Source organism: Carcharodon carcharias, chromosome 2 (genome assembly GCF_017639515.1).
Source record: "Carcharodon carcharias isolate sCarCar2 chromosome 2, sCarCar2.pri, whole genome shotgun sequence".
Taxonomy (NCBI): domain Eukaryota; kingdom Metazoa; phylum Chordata; class Chondrichthyes; order Lamniformes; family Lamnidae; genus Carcharodon; species Carcharodon carcharias.
The window spans coordinates 226,076,488-226,095,543 of record NC_054468.1 but is presented as its reverse complement, the minus strand read 5'-3'; the positions used below and the strand labels follow the sequence as shown (position 1 = coordinate 226,095,543).

At 46.6% G+C, this 19,056-nt stretch overlaps 1 protein-coding gene across 3 annotated transcripts in view; it reads right to left on the bottom strand.

Moving 5' to 3' along the window:
• The window catches only part of arfgef3 (ARFGEF family member 3), a 265,336-nt gene that overhangs the window by 240,800 nt on the left and 5,480 nt on the right, over positions 1 to 19,056 (bottom strand). For all 3 annotated transcript variants that reach the window (XM_041173954.1, XM_041173969.1, XM_041173960.1), the window contains exons 2-3: positions 9,798 to 9,849; positions 2,739 to 2,820 (exon numbers count right to left, since the gene is read on the bottom strand). In XM_041173954.1, coding sequence (XP_041029888.1) covers positions 2,739 to 2,820; positions 9,798 to 9,849 — 134 coding nt within the window. The remainder of the gene's footprint in view (positions 1 to 2,738; positions 2,821 to 9,797; positions 9,850 to 19,056) is intronic.

Sequence of the window (19,056 nt, the reverse complement as noted above, 5' to 3'; positions counted from 1 at the left end):
TGGGTTAGTCTGGGAGTGAGCAACAGTGATAGGTTAGTCTGGGAGTGAGCAACAGTGATGGGTTAGTCTGGGAGCGAGTGACAGTGATGGGTTAGTCTGAGAGTGAGTGACAGTGATGGGTTAGTCTGGGGGTGAGTGACAGCAATGGGTTAGTCTGAGAGTGAGTGACAGTGGAGGATTATTCTGGGAGTGAGTGACAGTGATGGGTTAGTCTGAGAGTGAGTGACAGTGATGAGTTAGTCTGAGAGTGAGTGACAGTGATGGGTTAGTCTGAGAGTGAGTGACACTGATGGGTTAGTCTGAGAGTGAGTGACACTGATGGGTTAGTCTGAGAGTGAGTGACAGTGATGGGTTAGTCTGGGAGTGAGTGACAGTGATGGGTTAGTCTGAGAGTGAGTGATACTGATGGGTTAGTCTGAGAGTGAGTGACACTGATGGGTTAGTCTGAGAGTGAGTGACAGTGATGGGTTAGTCTGGGAGTGAGTGACAGTGATGGGTTAGTCTGATAGTGAGTGAAAGTGATGGGTTAGTCTGAGAGTGAGTGACAGTGATGGGTTAGTCTGGGAGTGAGTGACAGTGATTGGTTAGTCTGAGAGTGAGGGATTAGTCTGGGAGTGAGTGACAGTGATGGGTTAGTCTGAGAGTGAGTGACAGTGAGGGATTAGTCTGGGAGTGAGTGACAGTGATGGGTTAGTCTGAGAGTGAGTGACAGTGATGGGTTAGTCTGGGAGTGAGTGACAGTGATGGGTAAGTCTGGGAGTGAGTGACAGTGATGGGTTAGTCTGAGAGTGAGTGACAGTGATGGGTTAGTCTGGGAGTAAGTGACAGTGATGGGTTAGTCTGAGAGTGAGTGACAGTGAGGGAATAGTCTGGGAGTGAGTGACAGTGATGGGTAAAGTCTGGGAGCGAGTGACAGTGATTGGTTAGTCTGGGAATGAGCGACAGTGATGGGTTAGTCTGGGAGTGAGCAACAGTGATGGGTTAGTCTGGGAGTGAGCAACAGTGATGGGTTAGTCTGGGAGTGAGCAACAGTGATGGGTTAGTCTGGGAGTGAGCAACAGTGATGGGTTAGTCTGGGAGCGAGTGACAGTGATGGGTTAGTCTGAGAGTGAGTGACAGTGATGGGTTAGTCTGGGAGTGAGTGACAGTGATGGGTTAGTCTGGGAGTGAGTGAGAGTGATGGGTTAGTCTGAGAGTGAGTGAGAGTGATGGGTTAGTCTGAGAGTGAGTGACAGTGATGGGTTAGTCTGGGAGTGAGTGACAGTGATTGGTTAGTCTGAGAGTGAGGGATTAGTCTGGGAGTGAGTGACAGTGATGGGTTAGTCTGAGAGTGAGTGACAGTGAGGGATTAGTCTGGGAGTGAGTGACAGTGATGGGTTAGTCTGAGAGTGAGTGACAGTGATGGGTTAGTCTGGGAGTGAGTGACAGTGATGGGTAAGTCTGGGAGTGAGTGACAGTGATGGGGAAGTCTGGGAGTGAGTGACAGTGATGGGTTAGTCTGGGAGTGAGTGACAGTGATGGGTTAGTCTGAGAGTGAGTGACAGTGATGGGTTAGTCTGAGAGTGAGTGACAGTGATGGGTTAGTCTGAGAGTGAGTGACAGTGATGGGTTAGTCTGGGAGTGAGTGACAGTGATGGATTAGTCTGGGAGTGAGTGACAGTGATGGGTTAGTCTGAGAGTGAGTGAAAGTGATGGGTTAGTCTGAGAGTGAGTGACAGTGATGGGTTAGTCTGAGAGTGAGTGACAGTGAGGGAATAGTCTGAGAGTGAGTGACAGTGATGGGTAAGTCTGGGAGTGAGTGACAGTGATGGATTAGTCTGGGAGTGAGTGACAGTGATGGGTTAGTCTGAGAGTGAGTGACAGTGATGGGTTAGTCTGAGAGTGAGTGACAGTGATGGGTTAGTCTGGGAGTGAGTGACAGTGAGGGAATAGTCTGGGAGTGAGTGACAGTGATGGGTAAGTCTGGGAGTGAGTGACAGTGATGGGTTAGTCTGGGAGTGAGTGACAGTGATGGGTTACTCTGAGAGTGAGTGACAGTGATGGGTTAGTCTGGGAGTGAGTGACAGTGATGGGTTAGTCTGGGAGTGTGTGACAGTGATGGGTTAGTCTGGGAGTGAGTGACAGTACTCACAATGAGTGACCGCTTTGCGGAACATCTCCGTTCAGTCCACAGACATGACCGTGAGCTGTCTGTTACCTGTCGTTTTAATTCTCTACCTTGCCCTCACGCTGACCTCTCTGTCCTCGGCCTCCTGCAGTCTTCCAATAAAGCTCAACGCAAACTGAAGAAAGAGCATCTCACCTTTCGATTACACACTTTACAGCCTTCCAGACTCGACAATGAAGTCAACAATACCGGCCAGCAATCTCTGCCCTCGTTTTGTTCCCTTTTATTTCCACAAGGTTCGGTTTTCTTCCTGTTTTTGCTTTTGGACAGCAGCTGTCCATCATTCTGCCAGTCACACCTCCTCTAGGCAAACCTTTTGTTCCTTTACTTATCCCTTTGGCCTTGCACCACCAACCCTTTTGTCATGTAATCTCTCCATCCCTCCACCTTATCACGGATCTTCTCTCTGTTTATTTTGCATTCCCACCGCCCCCTATCCCCAAACAACCACCCCTCCCCCTGCCCACCCCACCCCCACCTCTCACTTGCTGAAAACCCATCACATTTCTAACTTTTCCAAGTTTTGATGAAAGTTTACGGAGCCCCTTTAAGATGAAGTATCAGTACCAACCTGCATTCCAGCTAATGCATGCTGGGCTAGCTTCACATTCTTCGATTCCAAAGCCAGCTTCAACGGAACCAAGCATTGCTCCCTAATAGGAAGATACGAGGGAAATAAGTCAAACGCTTTCAATAATCCAGGGTATCTTATTATAAAACTATACTCCCATTTATATAGCACCTTTCTTTACCCCAGGAAGTTCCAACTTTACTTCTGAAGTGCAGTTGCTGCTGTAATGTAGGAAAGGCGGCAGCTGAGATGTGCACAGTAAGATCTCACAAACAGCAACGTGATCACAACCGGGTAACCTGCTTTATTGACTTAGTGATCGAGCGACAGATCTCGGCCAGCGCACCGGGGAGAGCTCCCCCAGTCTTCACTGAAACACCGTCACCGTGACACATCCACCCAGGGCCTCAGCGCCACAGCTCATCTGAAAGGCCGCACCTCTGACAGTGCGGCACACCCTCAGCACTGCAGTGGATTTTCAGCACGGGTGCTACGCTCAAGCTTCTGGAGTGGGGCTGAGAGTGCTACCAACAAAGTCACAGCTGGCATGACCTTGTCCTTTGGCATTGAATACGGTGCAAGGAATGGTAATAACATGTAATATCATGTGTGCCCAGCGGAGGGAGCTAGTCATTGATGAATTGGTGCCAATCAGTTGAACTCTTGGCTAATATATGCGATTGCATAAACTGAGGTGTTTCTTTCATCTTAATACATAATCGGATTTTGGAAAATCAAAATCTATCTGAATCTTCTGCCACTTGTTCTATCTCATTCAGCATTGCTCTCAGTCTGTCTACTGTAGGTCACGGGGATAATCTTCTGGTTTGTATTGGTGTTATTATATAATAATCTTTCTCCAGTGCCCTTCCCTACCCATCTTGGTCCCCACCTCCAGCCCTACAACCCTCCGAGATCTCTGCCCTCCGCCAATTCTGGCCTCGTGTGAAACCCCGATCTTCCTCGCTCCAACATTGGTGGCCTGTGCCTTCAGCTGCCGGGACCCTAATCTCTAGAATTCCCTCCACAAACCTCTCCTCCTTAAAACTCTTCACCTGTCCTAATGTGTCGCTGTTGAAATTTTGTTGGGTAAAGCTTCTGGGAAGCACCTTGGGACATTTTTACTACATTAAAGGCACCATATAAATACGAGTGGAAATTATTTTGTGTGGGCAATTTCAAAACTATGCTACTAGAAATAAATTAATAGCCTTTTTTCCCTTCATTCTTTCAAGGGTTGAGGGTGTCACTGGCAAGGCCAGCATTAATTGCCCATCCCTAATTTTTTTTTAAATGTTCTTTATTCATAGAATATCTGGAAGAACATTACAAAACATTTCTAAATGGCCATCAGAAAAAGTACAACCATGTTCAACTTTTACACATGGATCACGAGGTGCATCAATACAATCAATGAATGTTACAGTCATTTCAATATGGTCATTACAGACAGTCAGACAGTGCAATGGGATTGGAGTTATCAATGTACATCATGTTGCACTCTGAGGTGCTTCAATACAATTATGATACATTTAGTATTCACTACATACATTCATTGTGAGCTGTACAGCCCGAGGGGTCTATACAGTTCCCAGCCCCTCGGTGCACTATGGCAGAAAGGTCTTAGACAGCGACCCTTCCCCATTGCATCTTTGTGGTGGCTGCCCCAAGCTTTAGTGCTCCCTCAGCACGTAGCCCTAGACCTTGGAACGTGCCAGTCTGCAACACTCGGTCAGGTACAACTCTTTGTGCTGGAAGACCAACAAGTTTCGGGCAGACCAAACAGCGTCTTTCACCGAGTTGATGATCCCATCCCTAATTGCCCTTAAGCTGAGTGATTGCTAGGCCATTGTAAAAGGCAGTTAAGAGTCACGTTGCTGTGAGTCTGGAGTCACTTTTAGGCCAGACCAGGTAAGGATGGCAGATTTCCTTCCCTAAAGGGCATTAGTGAACCAGATGGGTTTTTAACAACAATTACAGTTGATAGTTGTCATGGTCACCATTACTGAGATTAGCTTTCAATTCCAGATTAGTTAACTGAATTGAAATTCCACCAGCCGCCATGGTGGGATTTGAACCCAGGTCCCTAGAGCATCACGTGGGCCTCGAGATTACTAGACCAGTAGCATTACCATAATGTCAGGTAGGGGTAAGAGTTAACTAGACCAATGATGTTCCCACAGTCACATGGTCTGCTTAACACGAACCTGTCCTGACTCTCTTACAACGTGGAGGGCATCGGTGAACTAAATCCTTCCAGTGACAGTGCCTTCAGTGGTCAGACCAGATAATGGCAGCAGATTTCCTTCCATAATGGGACATTAGTGCAACAGATATTCAATAATAGTTGTCATGGTTGCCATTACTTAAACTGGCTTTATATTCCAGATTTATGAACTGAATTTTAAACCCCATCAGCAGCTGTGATGGGATTTGAATCCTTGCCCCCCAGTTACGTGCCATTATGCCACCTACCTCCGGTGGTATTGTTCCAATGAGTTAGAGGGTTGTGCCAATCTGAACCAAGAGAATGGACAGAATGAGACTAGCCAGGGAGTCTACTCCATTCAGCCCCTGGAAACCAGGCCAAATGACCCCTTCCAACCGCCAGCAATGCTCCACTCACACTAGCAACCATGTCGTCTCCCAGAAGTAGCAAAAAATAATCGGGGCAGTTCATGGGAAAAAAACAGTTTGGTAAAATCCCTTTCTAACTCCCAACAGCTTTTTGAGGATTTCATGAATTACCTTGCAATTTCCCTCGGGATTTTCAGATTCCAACTGCACAGCTGGCAGAAAGTTTTTGCCAATTCTCCCCTCCCCTCCCTCCCAGTTTCTGAGTCTCCCCACTTCATGTCAATGGTCCAATACTATGGCTAGAAGAGCAGGTCAGAGACTGGTAATTCTGCAGCAAATAACTCACTTCCTGACTCCCCAAAGCCAGCCCATCATCTACAAGGCACAAGTCAGAAGTGTGATGGAATACTCTCCACTTGCCTGGATGAGTGCAGCCCCCACAACACTGGAGATGTTCGGCATCATCCAGACAAAGCAGCTTCATTGGCACCCCATCCTCCACCTTAAGCAGTCTCTCCCTCCACCACCGACGCACAGCGGCAGCAGTGTGTGTACCAGCTACAAGATGCACTGCAGCAACTCGCGAAAGCTCCTTCAACAGCACCTTCCAAACCCACAACCTCTCCCACCCAGAGAGACAAGGGCAGCAGATAAAAACAGAAAATGCTGGAAAAACTCAGCAGGTCTAGCAGCATCCATGGAGAGAGAAACAGAGTTAACATTTTGAGTCCATATGACCCTTCTGCACTTCTGAAACCCTTGTTTCATATCCCAGCATTCGCAGTATTTTGCTTTCATCTAAGGGCAGTAGACGCATGGGAACACCTCCACCTGGAAATTCCCCTCCAAACCACAGACCATCCTGACTTGGAAATTCCTTGGGAGTTCCTTCACTGGCTCTGGGTCAAAATCTCAGAACTCCCTCCCTAACAGCACTGTGGGTGTACCTACACCACAGGGACTGCAGCGGTTCAAGAAGGCAGCTCACCACCACCTTCTCAAGGGTGATTAGAGATGAGCAATAAATGTTGGTCTAGCCAGCAACACCCACAACCCAAGAATAAAAAAATCCAGCCTGTTCCTGGTCCTCTGCCGACATCACACTTGTAGCCAGTTCCTCAAAGGTTTGGAAAAACCACTCCAACCTTCCCTCTGCACAACAGCGCGGTTGAGGTGGAACAGCATAGAATGCAGTGAGGCAGAGGGTGTAAAGCCCACCTTTACCATGCTTTCACTCCTTCCTAGTGCAGCCCCTCACCCAATACCAACTGTGAAAATCCAGAGTAGAGAACATGCTGGGGTGGGGGGGGGGGGCGCGGTGGTGAAATTAACTAATGTTTAGAAACATACTGAGCTGAGACACAATGGTTCATCACAGCCCCAAATACTCAATCACAAGAAATCTCTCTCAGTAGTGTGTACAGGGCAAGGCAGGAAGATGGGACTGGTGACTGGGCATTCAAGAAAAATGGCTGTCAGCAGTACTTCAGAACCTTTCCCAGCTGGGTGGCGATTCATTGCATGCGGGTTTATAAAAGTTACTGAAGCGTGATGTTCACAACCACCCGTTGGGAAGGGTCGTAGGAAGAAAGCTACTTCATCGAAACCAGGAAAATCAATGAATTTTAATTGCACTTATGAATCATGTCAATGGATTGTGCCTCATGGCTGTTGTGGGTTCCAATTGCCAAACTCAGGCATTATTATCCACGGATCTCATACCAACCCTAAGTGCTTTACCCTCCTGCTCTTTGAGTTGTGGGTTCTGGGCGTTGTTGATACTGTTCAGCTCGTCACCTCTATCTGACTGAACCCAACTGGTTCACTGATCTCCTTTTAAGGGAAGGAAGTCTGTTGTCCATTTCTGTTCTGGTCTACTTGTGACTCCCTAGCAATAGAAATGGGCAATAAATGTCAGCCTTTAAAACAACACCAGACCCTGAGGGTGAATAATAATGGAAAAAAATGGCCTTACAAGCAACTATTTGTTCATCACCAGAATGATATCAGTGTAGACATTAGCAGATTAGCACGTTTTGTTATGCATTTTTTTACTCTTTCAAGGGATGTGGGTGCCACTGGCCGGGCCAGCATTTATTGCCCATTCTTAATTGCCCTTGAGAAGGTGGTGGTGAGCCGCCTTCTTGAGTCACTGCAGTCCATGTGGTGTAGGTACACCCACAGTGCTGTTAGAAAGGGAAAATGTCAGCTGGCCTGTCCTGTTTCATTCCTTTCTTTAGACTTGGTAGTGGTTTGATATAACTGAGTAACGGGCTAGGCAATTAAAGAGTCGGCCACATTGCCATGGGCCTGGAGTCACATGTAGGTCAGACTAGGTAAGGATGGCAGATTTCCTTCCCTAAAGGACATTAGTGAATCAGATGGGATTTTATGATAATCGACAATAGTTTCATGGTCACTATGACTGAAACTAGCTTTTAATTCCAGACTTATCAACTGAATTTAAATTTGACCTGGTGCCGTGGTGGGATTTGAACCCACGTTCCCTGAGCATTAGCCTGGGCCTTGGGATTACCAATCCAGTGACATTAACACGACACCATCCCCTCCCCTAATGCTGTGCATCAGTCAGGCTCTGCAAAGTTACACTGATAGAACATGTTCAAAATCTGTATTCTGGCCTTGCTGTGCAGCAAGACCATAAGACCATAGGATGTAGGAGCAGAAGTAGGCCATTCAGACCATCGAGTCTGCTCCACCAGCAAGACCGTCAAATGTGTAGGTTATGAATTCACAAAGTCATGTGAGGCTGCTTTGTCTCAATTCACCAATCTCTAGACTTCTGGTGCCATACTGATATGTTCAATATCTCTCCTAGGTTCTCCAAATAATTCTATTTGTGAATAAACACATCTAATAGTTTAGCCTGCTATGAATCTTTTTCTGGGGTGGCTGTTATCCACCTATTGAAGTGGCAAGTGACATTCGCAGCACACAAGTGCCAGGCAATGTCCATCTCCGACAAGAGAGAATCCAGCCATCTCCACTAGACATTAAATATCACTACCATCACTGAATCCCCCACCATTAACATCCTGGGGAATACCATTGACCAGAAGCTTAACTGGTCCAGCCAGATAGATACTGTGGCCAAAAGAGCAGGTCAGAGGCTGGGAATTCTGCATAGAGTAACTCATCTTCTGACTCCCCAAAGCCTGTCCACCATCTACAAGGTACAACACAGGAGTATGATGGAATACGTTCCACTTGCCAGGATGAGCATAGCTCCAACCACATTCTAGAAGCTCAACGCCATCCAAGATTAAGCAGCCCTTAACTGGCTACCTCATCCACCACCTTAACCATTCATTCCCTCCCCCACCGATGCACAGTGGCAGCAGTGTATACCATCTACAAGATGTATTGCAGCAACTCACCAAGGCTCCTTCAACAGCACCTTCCAAAACTGCAGCAGACACATGGGAACACCACCATCTGTAACATCCCCTCTAAACCACTCACCATCCTGACTTGGAAATATATCGCTGTTCCTTCACTGTCTCTGGGTCAACATCCTGGAACTCCCTCCCTAACAGCATTATGGGTGTACCTACACCACATGCACTGCAGTGGTTCAAGAAGACAGCTCACCATCACCTTCTCAGGGGCAATTAAGGATGGGCAATAAATGCTGGCTTGGCCAGCAACACTTACATCCCATAAATGAAAAAAAACTAACAACGTAGTGGTATCCCTTGTGCTATCTGCTTGCATGTTGCAATCAAAGTGAGATGATTATATGTCCCGTGACCCATACATTGAACCTTTCAACTTTGATGGGGTGTAAAATAGGCACTGAACGCCTGCTCGTTAAGACACACTGTCCGATTCTTCTATCCAATGAAGCCAGTGGAACAGCAGAACCTAACCATCTCCCATTGACATTCAATGTCATTACCATCGCCAAATTCCCCACTATCAACTTCCTGCAGGTTGCCATTGACCAGAAACTGAACTGGACCAGCCATATGAATACTGTGGCTACAAGAGCAGGTCAGAAGCTGGGAATCCCGTGGCAAGTAACTCACCTCCTGACTCCCCAAAGCCTGTCCACCACCTACAAGGCACAAGTCAGGAGTGTGATGGAATACTCCCCATTTGCCTGGATGAGTGCAGCTCCCACAACACTCAAGAAGCTCAACATCATCCAGGACAAAGCAGTTGGTCAAAGATGGAAGTCAAGGCCACAATGTCTCATATTGACAGGGCCAAGTTTCAGATCATAGATTCATCTGTGGAGGTTGTGTTTGTGGTGAGAAAAGGTTAAAAATATTGGGAGCAAACCAGAGTTGTAACCAGTGGAATTTTGATTCTCTTCTATTTGTAATATTTACGTGAAGGATGGGTTGCTACTCCGAAGGACATTCTGTTAGATAATGGATTCTCAGGGCTATTTCTAACATATCAAAAACGGGCTGCAGTTAAGCATGCTTAAGATTTTAATAAAACTGAAAGGCTTACCTCAGTTGATAAGTAGGCAGTTTGGCAGCACCATTTTCAGATTCCAGTGTCTCTGAAAAATGAGTAATAGTGATTAAATTATTTTTACAGTCTGGAGTACATCCCTTGCATCAGGCTCCAGACAGAACACTATATGTTAACTCTCCTGTTCCCTCAAGGTTTCTTCAGTGGGCACAAAGAGAAGGACCAACAGCTGCTACAGAGACCAAGTCCCATTCCTCCTACCTCCTTGTGCCCACTGGCTTACAATGGCCCTTGCCTTACTACTGTCTCAATTTTAAAATTCAAGGCCTAGTGCGCCATGGCCTCGCCCCTGCCCCTCCATATCTTTGTGACCACCACCAGCCCTACAACCTTCCCAGGTCTCTGTGTTCCTCCAATTCCGGCATCTTATGCAACCCCCAATCCATTAGCCCCAACTCCTGGTGCCAATGAATGCCGCTGCCTCAGCCTTAGTGCTGGAGTTCCCTCCCTAGACCCCTCTACATTCCTCTCCTCTTTTAAGATACTCATTAAAACCTTTCCCTAAGGTTTTGGACACCTGTCCTAATATTACTTTATGTGGCTTGGGGGTGAATTTTTGTCTGATTATTCTCCTGTGAATTGCCTTGGGACATTATTATTGTTGTTCTCTTTCTTTCTTCTATGTTCTTCCTCATCCCCATTGGATAGGAAGCCAGGTGCAAAATTCCCAAAATAATGAACCCAAGAGTTCCCAGACTGTTGGGCGTGACCTCCAGCGGGGTCGCCAGTTCCCAGGCGGCAATGGTGGCTGTGGAGTGGAGACTCAGATCAGACAGTCCGGGGATCAGCTGCAAAGCCCCTTTATACGTGTGTTTTTTTTTGCTTTGCCTGAGGGTGTGACACGATCCAATGAGCTCTGAAGCCCGATCGCTGGCACCAACAGAGGCTGCAACATGGTAGGTCTCTAGTCGGTTTTTGTGCCTGTGCCCCTGCTATTTGAACCCCCACCTTGGCCAACAGCTCTCCCTCTGCCCACCACCACCAGCCACACCAGCTTCCCCACCACCCCCCCCCCCACCGCAAGTCCCAGGACAGGAGGTTAAGATAAGTATAAGGGGTCTCAGGGTGGGAGGGTAGGGAAGGCCTTAGGCAAAGGGGGCAATCGGGGTGTCCGGGGAGAGGCTGGGGTGGAGGGAAGTCCAGCGGCCAACAGACATTAAGGCTTAAAGGTTGGGGGGAAGCACACCCAGTCAGAAGGGGACTCCTGGTGCAGGCACCGCCTCCCTCCCTTCCTGCCCGAGATCCAAGCCTGTTCATTTTCGGGCTGCCTCGATGCCAGCCAAATCCTCCCGCCAGCCTAAAAAATTGAGGCCAATAATTGGTCACTTAAGGGCTACAACTGGGGCAAGGGTGTCCAAGGCCTCGCCCGCCCCAGTGTAACATCGCTGTGGAGTAGGGGGTGGCAGGATCCCAGACGGAATCCTGTTCCTTCAATCTCATGCTCTCCCTGCACCCCACCTAAAACCTGCCAATGGGGGGGGCATGAAATCCAGGCCATAAGTACTGCAGACAAATACATGTATGTCTCTATCACTGCAGTATTGTAACCTGTAGCTCCAGAGTCCCGTGTGGCTCTGTAGTATCCCATTTACAGCTCCCAATCTTTGCCAGTAGGATTACATTAACGTGATAAATGTTAATAAATGTTGATAAATGATAAATAAATCACGTTAACATGATAAACATCTAAAAATAACTTAAGTCAAAGGTAGTGAGGGCCCTGTTTTTAATGTAGTGGTAAAAAGATAATATAAAAAGAATAAGATTAGTGAAGACAAATGTAGGTCCCGTAGAGTCCAAAACAGGAGAAGTTAAAGTGGAGAACAGGGAATTGGCAGAACAATTAAACAACCACTTTAGTTCTGTGCTCACGGAGGAAGACATAAATAATTTCCCAGAAATGCTAGGGAACCAAGGGTCTAGTGAGAAGGAGGAATTGAAGGAAATTAGTGTTACTAAAAAAATGGTGCTGGAGAAATTAATGGGACTGAAAGCCGATAAATCCCCAGGTCCCGATAATCTACATCCCAGGGTACTAAAGGAAGTAGCCATGAAAATAGTGGGTGCATTAGTTGTCATCTTCCAAAGTTCTGTAGGTTCTGGAACAGTCCCAGCAGATTGAAAGGTAGCAAATGGTACCCCACTGGGAGAAAACATCAAATTACAGACCATTAGCCTAATCTCAGTAGCAGGGAAAATGCTAGAGTCTATTATAAAGGATGTGATAACAGGGCACATAAAGTATCAACAGGATTAGACAAAGCCAACATGGATTTATGAAAGGGAAATCATGTTTGACAAACCTACTGGAGTTTTTTGAGGACGTAACTAGCAGAATAGATAAGGGAGAACCAGTGGATGTGGTGTATTTAGATTTCAGAAAGCTTTTGATATAGTCCCACATAAGAGGTTAACGTGCAAATTAAAGCACATGGGATTGGGGTAATATATTGGCGTGGATTAAGAATTGGTTAGCAGACAAGAAACAGAGAGTAGGTATAAATGGGTCTTTTGCAGAGTGGCAGGAAGTGACCAGTGGAGTGCTGCAGGGATCAGTGCTTAGGCCCCAGTTGTTCACAGTATGATTTGGATGAGGGAACCAAATGCAATATTTCCAAGTTTGCTAATGACATGAAACTTGGTGGGAATGTGAGCAGTGAGGAAGATGTTAAGAGGCTTCAAGGTGATTTAGACAGGTTGAGTGAGTGGGCAAAAACATGGCAGATGCAGTATAACGTGGATAAGTGTGACGTTATCCATTTCAGTAGGAAAAACTGAATGGCAGAGTATTATTTAAATGGTGATAGATTGTGAAATGTTCATGTACAGAGGGACCTGGGTGTCCTTGTACACCAGTCACTGAAAGCAAGCATGCAGGTGCAGCAAGCAGTTAAGAAGGCAAATGGTTTGTTGACCTTCACTGCGAGAGGACTTGAGTACAGGAGCAAGGACGTCTTACTGCAGCTGTACAGAGCCTTGGTGAGACCACACCTGGATTATTGTGTGCAGTTTTGGTCTCCTTCCTAAGAAAAGATATTCTTGCCATTGAGGGAGTGCAGCGAAGGTTCACCAGACTGATTCCTGGGATGGCAGGATTGTCGTATGAGGGGAGATCGGATTGACTAGGCCTGTATTCACTGGAGTTTAGAAGAATGAGAGGGGATCTCATTGCAACATTTAAAATTCTGACAGGGATGGACAAACTGAGTGCAAGATGATGTTTCCTCTGGCTGGGGGGCGGGGGGTTGGGGGAGGGGGGTGGTGGTGGGGATGTCTAGAACAAAGGGTTACAGTCTTAGGATACAGGGTAGACCATTTAGGACTGAAATGAGGAGAAACTTCTTCGCTCAGAGGGTGGTGAACCTGTGGAATTCTCTACCACAGAGGGCTGTGGAGGCCAAGTCACTGAATATAGTTAAGAAGGAAACGGACACAGTTCTAGGCTCTAAATGCGTAAAGGGGTATGGCGAGGGTGCAGGAGTGCGACGTTTTGATAAAGGATTGCGTTGAATGACGGAGCAGGCTCAAAGGGCCAAATGACCTGCTCCTGCTCCTAGTTTCTACATTTCTGAGACAATCATTACGCTGCACTTTACAGTTTCAAATAATCATTAACGGGGAACATCACTGTGCCCTAAATAAACCTGTCCAACTGATATAGCTACACTGTGGTTATCGATAATACCTTTCATTCAAGGAACAGGTTTTATGATTGCAACCATTATTGGTTCTCAGTAGGCTGAGATGATAGGTTTATCACCAGAAACAACAGGCAAAAAAAAAATTGTCTTCATTTTACGTGTCTTAAGTTCAAGTTTGTTTCAGAGATGGCTTTACTGACAAAAATCTGGTAAAAAAAATGTCAAAAAACATGTTAATTCTGAGTTTGGCCTTTTTAAATTTTGCCCTTTTTTCTATTGATATTTGAACTAATTGCTTCCGTTTTGGTTATGATATATGCCAATATACAGGCTACCAGAGACACATGGCAATTTGCCAAGAATTTGGTTTAGAAATGCCATATTTCTTTCTTTTGGTTCCCAGTGACTTTAATTTTAGGCAATTTGTTTTAAAAAGGCCCTTCTGGTAAAAGAAAGGTTTCCAACCCCTGCACTAGAGTAAGAGCTGTTAGTCATAGAATCATAGAAAGCTACAGCCACAGAAGGAGGTCATTCAGCCCATCATGCCAATGCTGGCTCCCTGATGCGGCCATCGTGTTTAATCTCACCCCCTCGCATTTTGTCCGTAACCCTGCAAGTTCCTCATCCTCAAGAACCTGCCCAATTCCCTTTTAAAATTACTTACGGAACTGGCTTTCCCTTCTATTCACGATCCTGATCTGGCATCTCTGAGTGAAAAAAAAAATTTCCACTCACCTCCCTTTTAGATCTTTCACCAATGATTTTAAATCAATCACCTCTGGTTATTGATCCACTTGCCAGAGGGAATGGTTTTTCGCTATCTAGTCTGTAGAAAGCTCTATCAACAACAACAACAACTTGAATTTATGTAGCGCCTTTAATGTAATAAAAACGTCCCGAGGCTGCTTCACAGCAAAATTTGACACTGAGCCACATGAGGAGACATTAGGCCAGGTGATCAAAGCTTGGTCAAGGATGTAGATTTTAAGGAGTGTCTTGAAGCAGGAAAGCGAGGTAGAGAGGCATTGAGTTGTAAGCCTAGGCAACTGAAGGCGCAGCACCAAAGGGGGAGTTATTAAAATTGGGGCAGCTTATCCTGAAAGCCTCCATTAAGTCGCCTCTTAGTTTTCTCTCTTCCGAGGAAAACGGTCCTAACTTTTCCAACCTCCCCTCATCACTGAAGCCCTTCACTTTGGGTGAGTTGACTTCATGACTGACAGAGAGCAATAAAACTGAAAGTAGGTTTGATTCTTCATGAAAATACATGGACTTACCTGTTAGTGGATCTCCTGGTGGCTGATCGTGGAAGACCATAAGAGACCATAACACATGGGAGCAGAAATTAGGCCAATCAGCCCATCGAGTCTGTTCCGCCATTCAATCATGGCTGATAAGTTTCTCAACCCCATTCCTCCCGCCTTCTCCCCGTAACCTTTGATCCCCTTACCAATCAAGAACCTATCTTATCTCGGTCTTAAATACACTCGATGACCCGGCCTCCACAGCCTTCTGTGGCAATGAGTTCCATAGGTTCTCAAGACACATTTATTGTGCCTGTGGCAGGACAGAATTTCAGAATGATACAGCACAGGAGATGATTCGGCCCATCGTGCCTGTGCTAGCCTCCTTCAAAGAGGATGTTGTTGTGATTTAGAATGCACTAATGGAGGTGGAGGAAGCTGATTCATTGGTAACTTCCAACAGGGAGTTAAATATGTAGAACATAAGCAGGTTATTGGGGAAAATGTGTGGCCAGTGCTCAAGGAGTGGAATTAGTCAAATAGCCCTTCCCAAAGAGGCATAGAGGTCTACAGCACAAAAAAGGCCCTTCGGCCCATCGAGTCTGCGCCGGTCAAACAAGTACCTAGCTATTCTAATCCCATTTTCCCAGCACTAGGCCCATGGCCTTGTATGCCATGGCGTCGCAAGCGCACATCCAAATACTTCTTATACGTTCTGAGGGTTTCTGCCTCTACCACCCTTTCAGGCAGCGAGTTCCAGATTCCCACCACCCTCTGGGTGAAAAAATTCTTCCCCACATCCCCTCTAAACCTCCTGCCCCTTACCTTAAATCTATGCCCCCTGGTTATTGATCCCTCCACCAAGGGGAAAAGTTCCTTCCTATCTACCCTATCTATGCCCCTCATAATTTTATACACCTCAATCATGTCCCCCTGATGGGCTGAATGGTCACCTCTGTGGTGTATGATTCTATGAATGTTACTCTAGTGCTGTGTGTGCACATGATGGACGTCAGTAAGAGTGACCATTATGTTGTTGATATGCACTGCCCTTCACAAGGGTCAAGTTTGCTCTCCCCTAATGCAGCACATAATGTCAAATTGAGTTTAAGTCCCACCTGCCATAGTACACTGAGGGGCTGGAATTGTTGTCAAACACTTTGGACTGTGTGTTTAACACGAAATGCATATTGCAAATATAACCTGTAATTGTAAGTATAGCAAGGCACCTCAGAGCGCCATATAGTGCATTGAAGAAATTGAACTATATTGCATTTGCATGTCAAATTTGAACTATTCTATACTGTACTTTTACAAATTTTATAAATAAAGTATATCTTTAAAAAAGATGAACCACCTTGCATTTATATAGCGCCTTGCACGACCCCTGGACAGCTAATCACATTCTCTTTCTCTCAAACACAGGTTCTGTGCCTGACCTGCTCTTTCCAACCACGAGACCGAAGGGTTGTAAAATCATACACACAGGGAGGAGGCCATTTGGCCCATTGTGCCTGTGCCAGCTCTTTGTAAGAGCTATCAAATAAATCCTGTTTCCCTCCCTGCCCTTTCCCCAATAGCTTTTCAAACGTTTCTTGTTCCTAGTATTTATCCGATTCTTCTTTCGAAAATCACGATCGAAACTCCTTCCACCGCCCTTTCAGGCACTGAATTCCAGATCACAACAACTTGCTGCATTTTTACAAAAAAAAAAATCTCCTCCCGGCTCTTTTGCTGCACAATGGATTCCAAATTTCTAACTCAATTATGGAAGTGGGGACAAGGCAGGGGGAGACGACATATGCAGGAGACGCAACAAACAGCAAAAGAACAAATATACAAGAACCTTCTCCCTCCATACACCACCCCACCCCCCTCCTGCACCCCCCCGCACCCCACCGCACCCCCCACCCCCCGCACCCCCCCCACCCCCCCTCAATACACCCCACACACCTCCCCTCCCCCCGCCCATCATCGTGGCTCAGCAAGCAGCTCACGGGTATAATTCTCTAGGCTGCGCTTTGCTAACTGATGTCATTCTGTGCAGCAGTCAGCAAGGTCCCCAGAGGAACAGGACAGAGTGAAATCTAATCAATCAGTCAAAGATCATGACTGAGCTGAAGCTGTGTGGGCTTTTTTTTAAAAAAAAAATTATATTCTTTCATGCAATATGGGCGTCACTGGCAAGGCCAGCATTTGTTGCCCATCCCTAACTGCCCCTGAACTGAGTGGCTTGCCCGGCCATTTCAGAGGGGCAGTTAAGAGTCAACCACATTGCTGTGGGTCTGGAGTCACGTGCAGGCCAGACCAGGTAAGGATAACAAGATTTTCTTTCCTAAAGGGCATTAGTGAACCAAATGGGTTTTTACAGCGATCGATGATAGTTGCCATGGTCACCACTACCGAGGCTAGCTTTCAATTCCGGATTTTTATTAATTGAATTTAAATCCCACCAGCTGCCACGGCGGGATTTGAACCCCTGTCCCCAGAGCGTCACCTGGGCCTCCAGGTCACTAGACCAGTAACATTACCACTACGTCAGGTAGGAGTAAGGTTTGGCTGAACTAATGATGCTCCCATAGTCACATAGTCTGCTGGAAACGAAAGCCTCTCTTACAAAGTAGAGGGCATCGGGGAACCAAACCCTTCAACTGACAGTGCCATCAGCGCCCTTGAGGTCACCCAGAACTCCACTGTCCGTACCCTAACTCGCACCAAATCCCCTTCACCTATCATCTACTGACCCGGCTCCCGGTTAAGCACCATCTTGGTTTTTAGATGCTCTTCCTTGGTTTCAAATCTCTCCATGGCCTTGTCCGTCCCTCCCTGGCTCTGTAATCTCCTCCAGTCCCCCAACCCTCTGAGATATCTGTGCTCCTCTAATTCTGGCAGCCCCCCCCACCCCCCCCCACTGTTTTAATTGCTCCACCATTAATGGTGGCGCCTTCAGTTGCTCGGGTCCTTAAGCTCTGGATTTCCCTCCATACACCTCTCCACCTCTTTACCTCACTTTCCTCCTTTGAGGCGGTCCTGAAAATCTACCTCTTTGACCAAGTTCTTGGTCATCATCCCCAATATTTCTTTACATGGCTCGATATCAAATTTTATTTTATAATGCTCCTGCGGAGCGTTTTGGGACATTTCATTACATTAAAGGTGCTATATAAATGCAAGTTGTTGCTGGGAGAAACATTGACAAGTAAATATATTTTTAATAGGCACTCGCCCCTATTCATTGGAACAACATCTTGCCTGAGTTATATAAGGGCAGACCTAATTGCCTATAATTCTACAAGTGTGGCGTTGGTAATACCTGGTTTCTATGGTAACGGAACAGGAGCTGGAGCTTGTTGCTTGGAACCCAGCGGCTGCAGTTGGATGAATGTCTGCTGACGTTTGCTCAGGAGCAAGGATGACTCACTATTGTCTGCATCATCCCCAGGAGGTTCTTCTATTTTAGTTCACCTTCGCAGAGCAGTTTGATTGTATATTTCTGCTTCGCTAACTCCATTATCCAAGCTCCTCTTACTCTCCTTTCCCTCCAATGTACTCCCTGCCCCCAATCCGCACCCCCCACCCCCCACCCTCCCCCCAACCACACTCTCCCATCTACACTTCCAAAAACAGTTCCATCTTTCCCTTTCTCGTGGCCGAAGGGATTGGTTGCCAACCAACCCAGCTGGGCCCTCCTATTGTCTCGGAGATGGACAAGGCTTTAAACCAAAGCCCCATCTGCCCTCTCCGGTGGATGTAAAAGATCCCACGGTAGTATTCCCAAGAAGAGCAGGGGAGATGTCCCTGATACCATGACTAACATTTCTCCCTCACCCAACATCACTGGAAAATTGGATTATCTGTTCATCATCAGGTTGCTGTTTGCGGGATCTTGCTGTGCCCAAATCGGTTGCCACTTTTTCTTACATTACAACAGTGACCACACATCAACGGTGCTTCTTGTTCTTTTTTTATTCTATCGCAGGATGTGGGCGTCGCTGGCAAGGCCAGCATTTGTAGCCCATCCCTAACTGCCCCTGAATTGGGTGGTTTGTTAGGTCGTGTCAGAGGGCAGTTAAGAGTCAACCATGTTGCTGTGGGTCTGCAGTCACTCACAGGCCTGACCAGGTAAGGATGGGACAGTTCCTTCCCGAAAGGGAACCAGATGGGGTTTTTACAACAATCGGTGATAGTTTCATGGTCACCATTACTGAGGCTAGCTTTATATTCCAGATTTTAAAAAATATATTTTTTTTTGAATTTAAGTGCCAACAGGGGGGGGATTTGAACCCAGAGCATTGCCTGGGCACCTGGATTACTCGCCCAGCATCATTACCACTACGCCACTGCCTCCCTCAA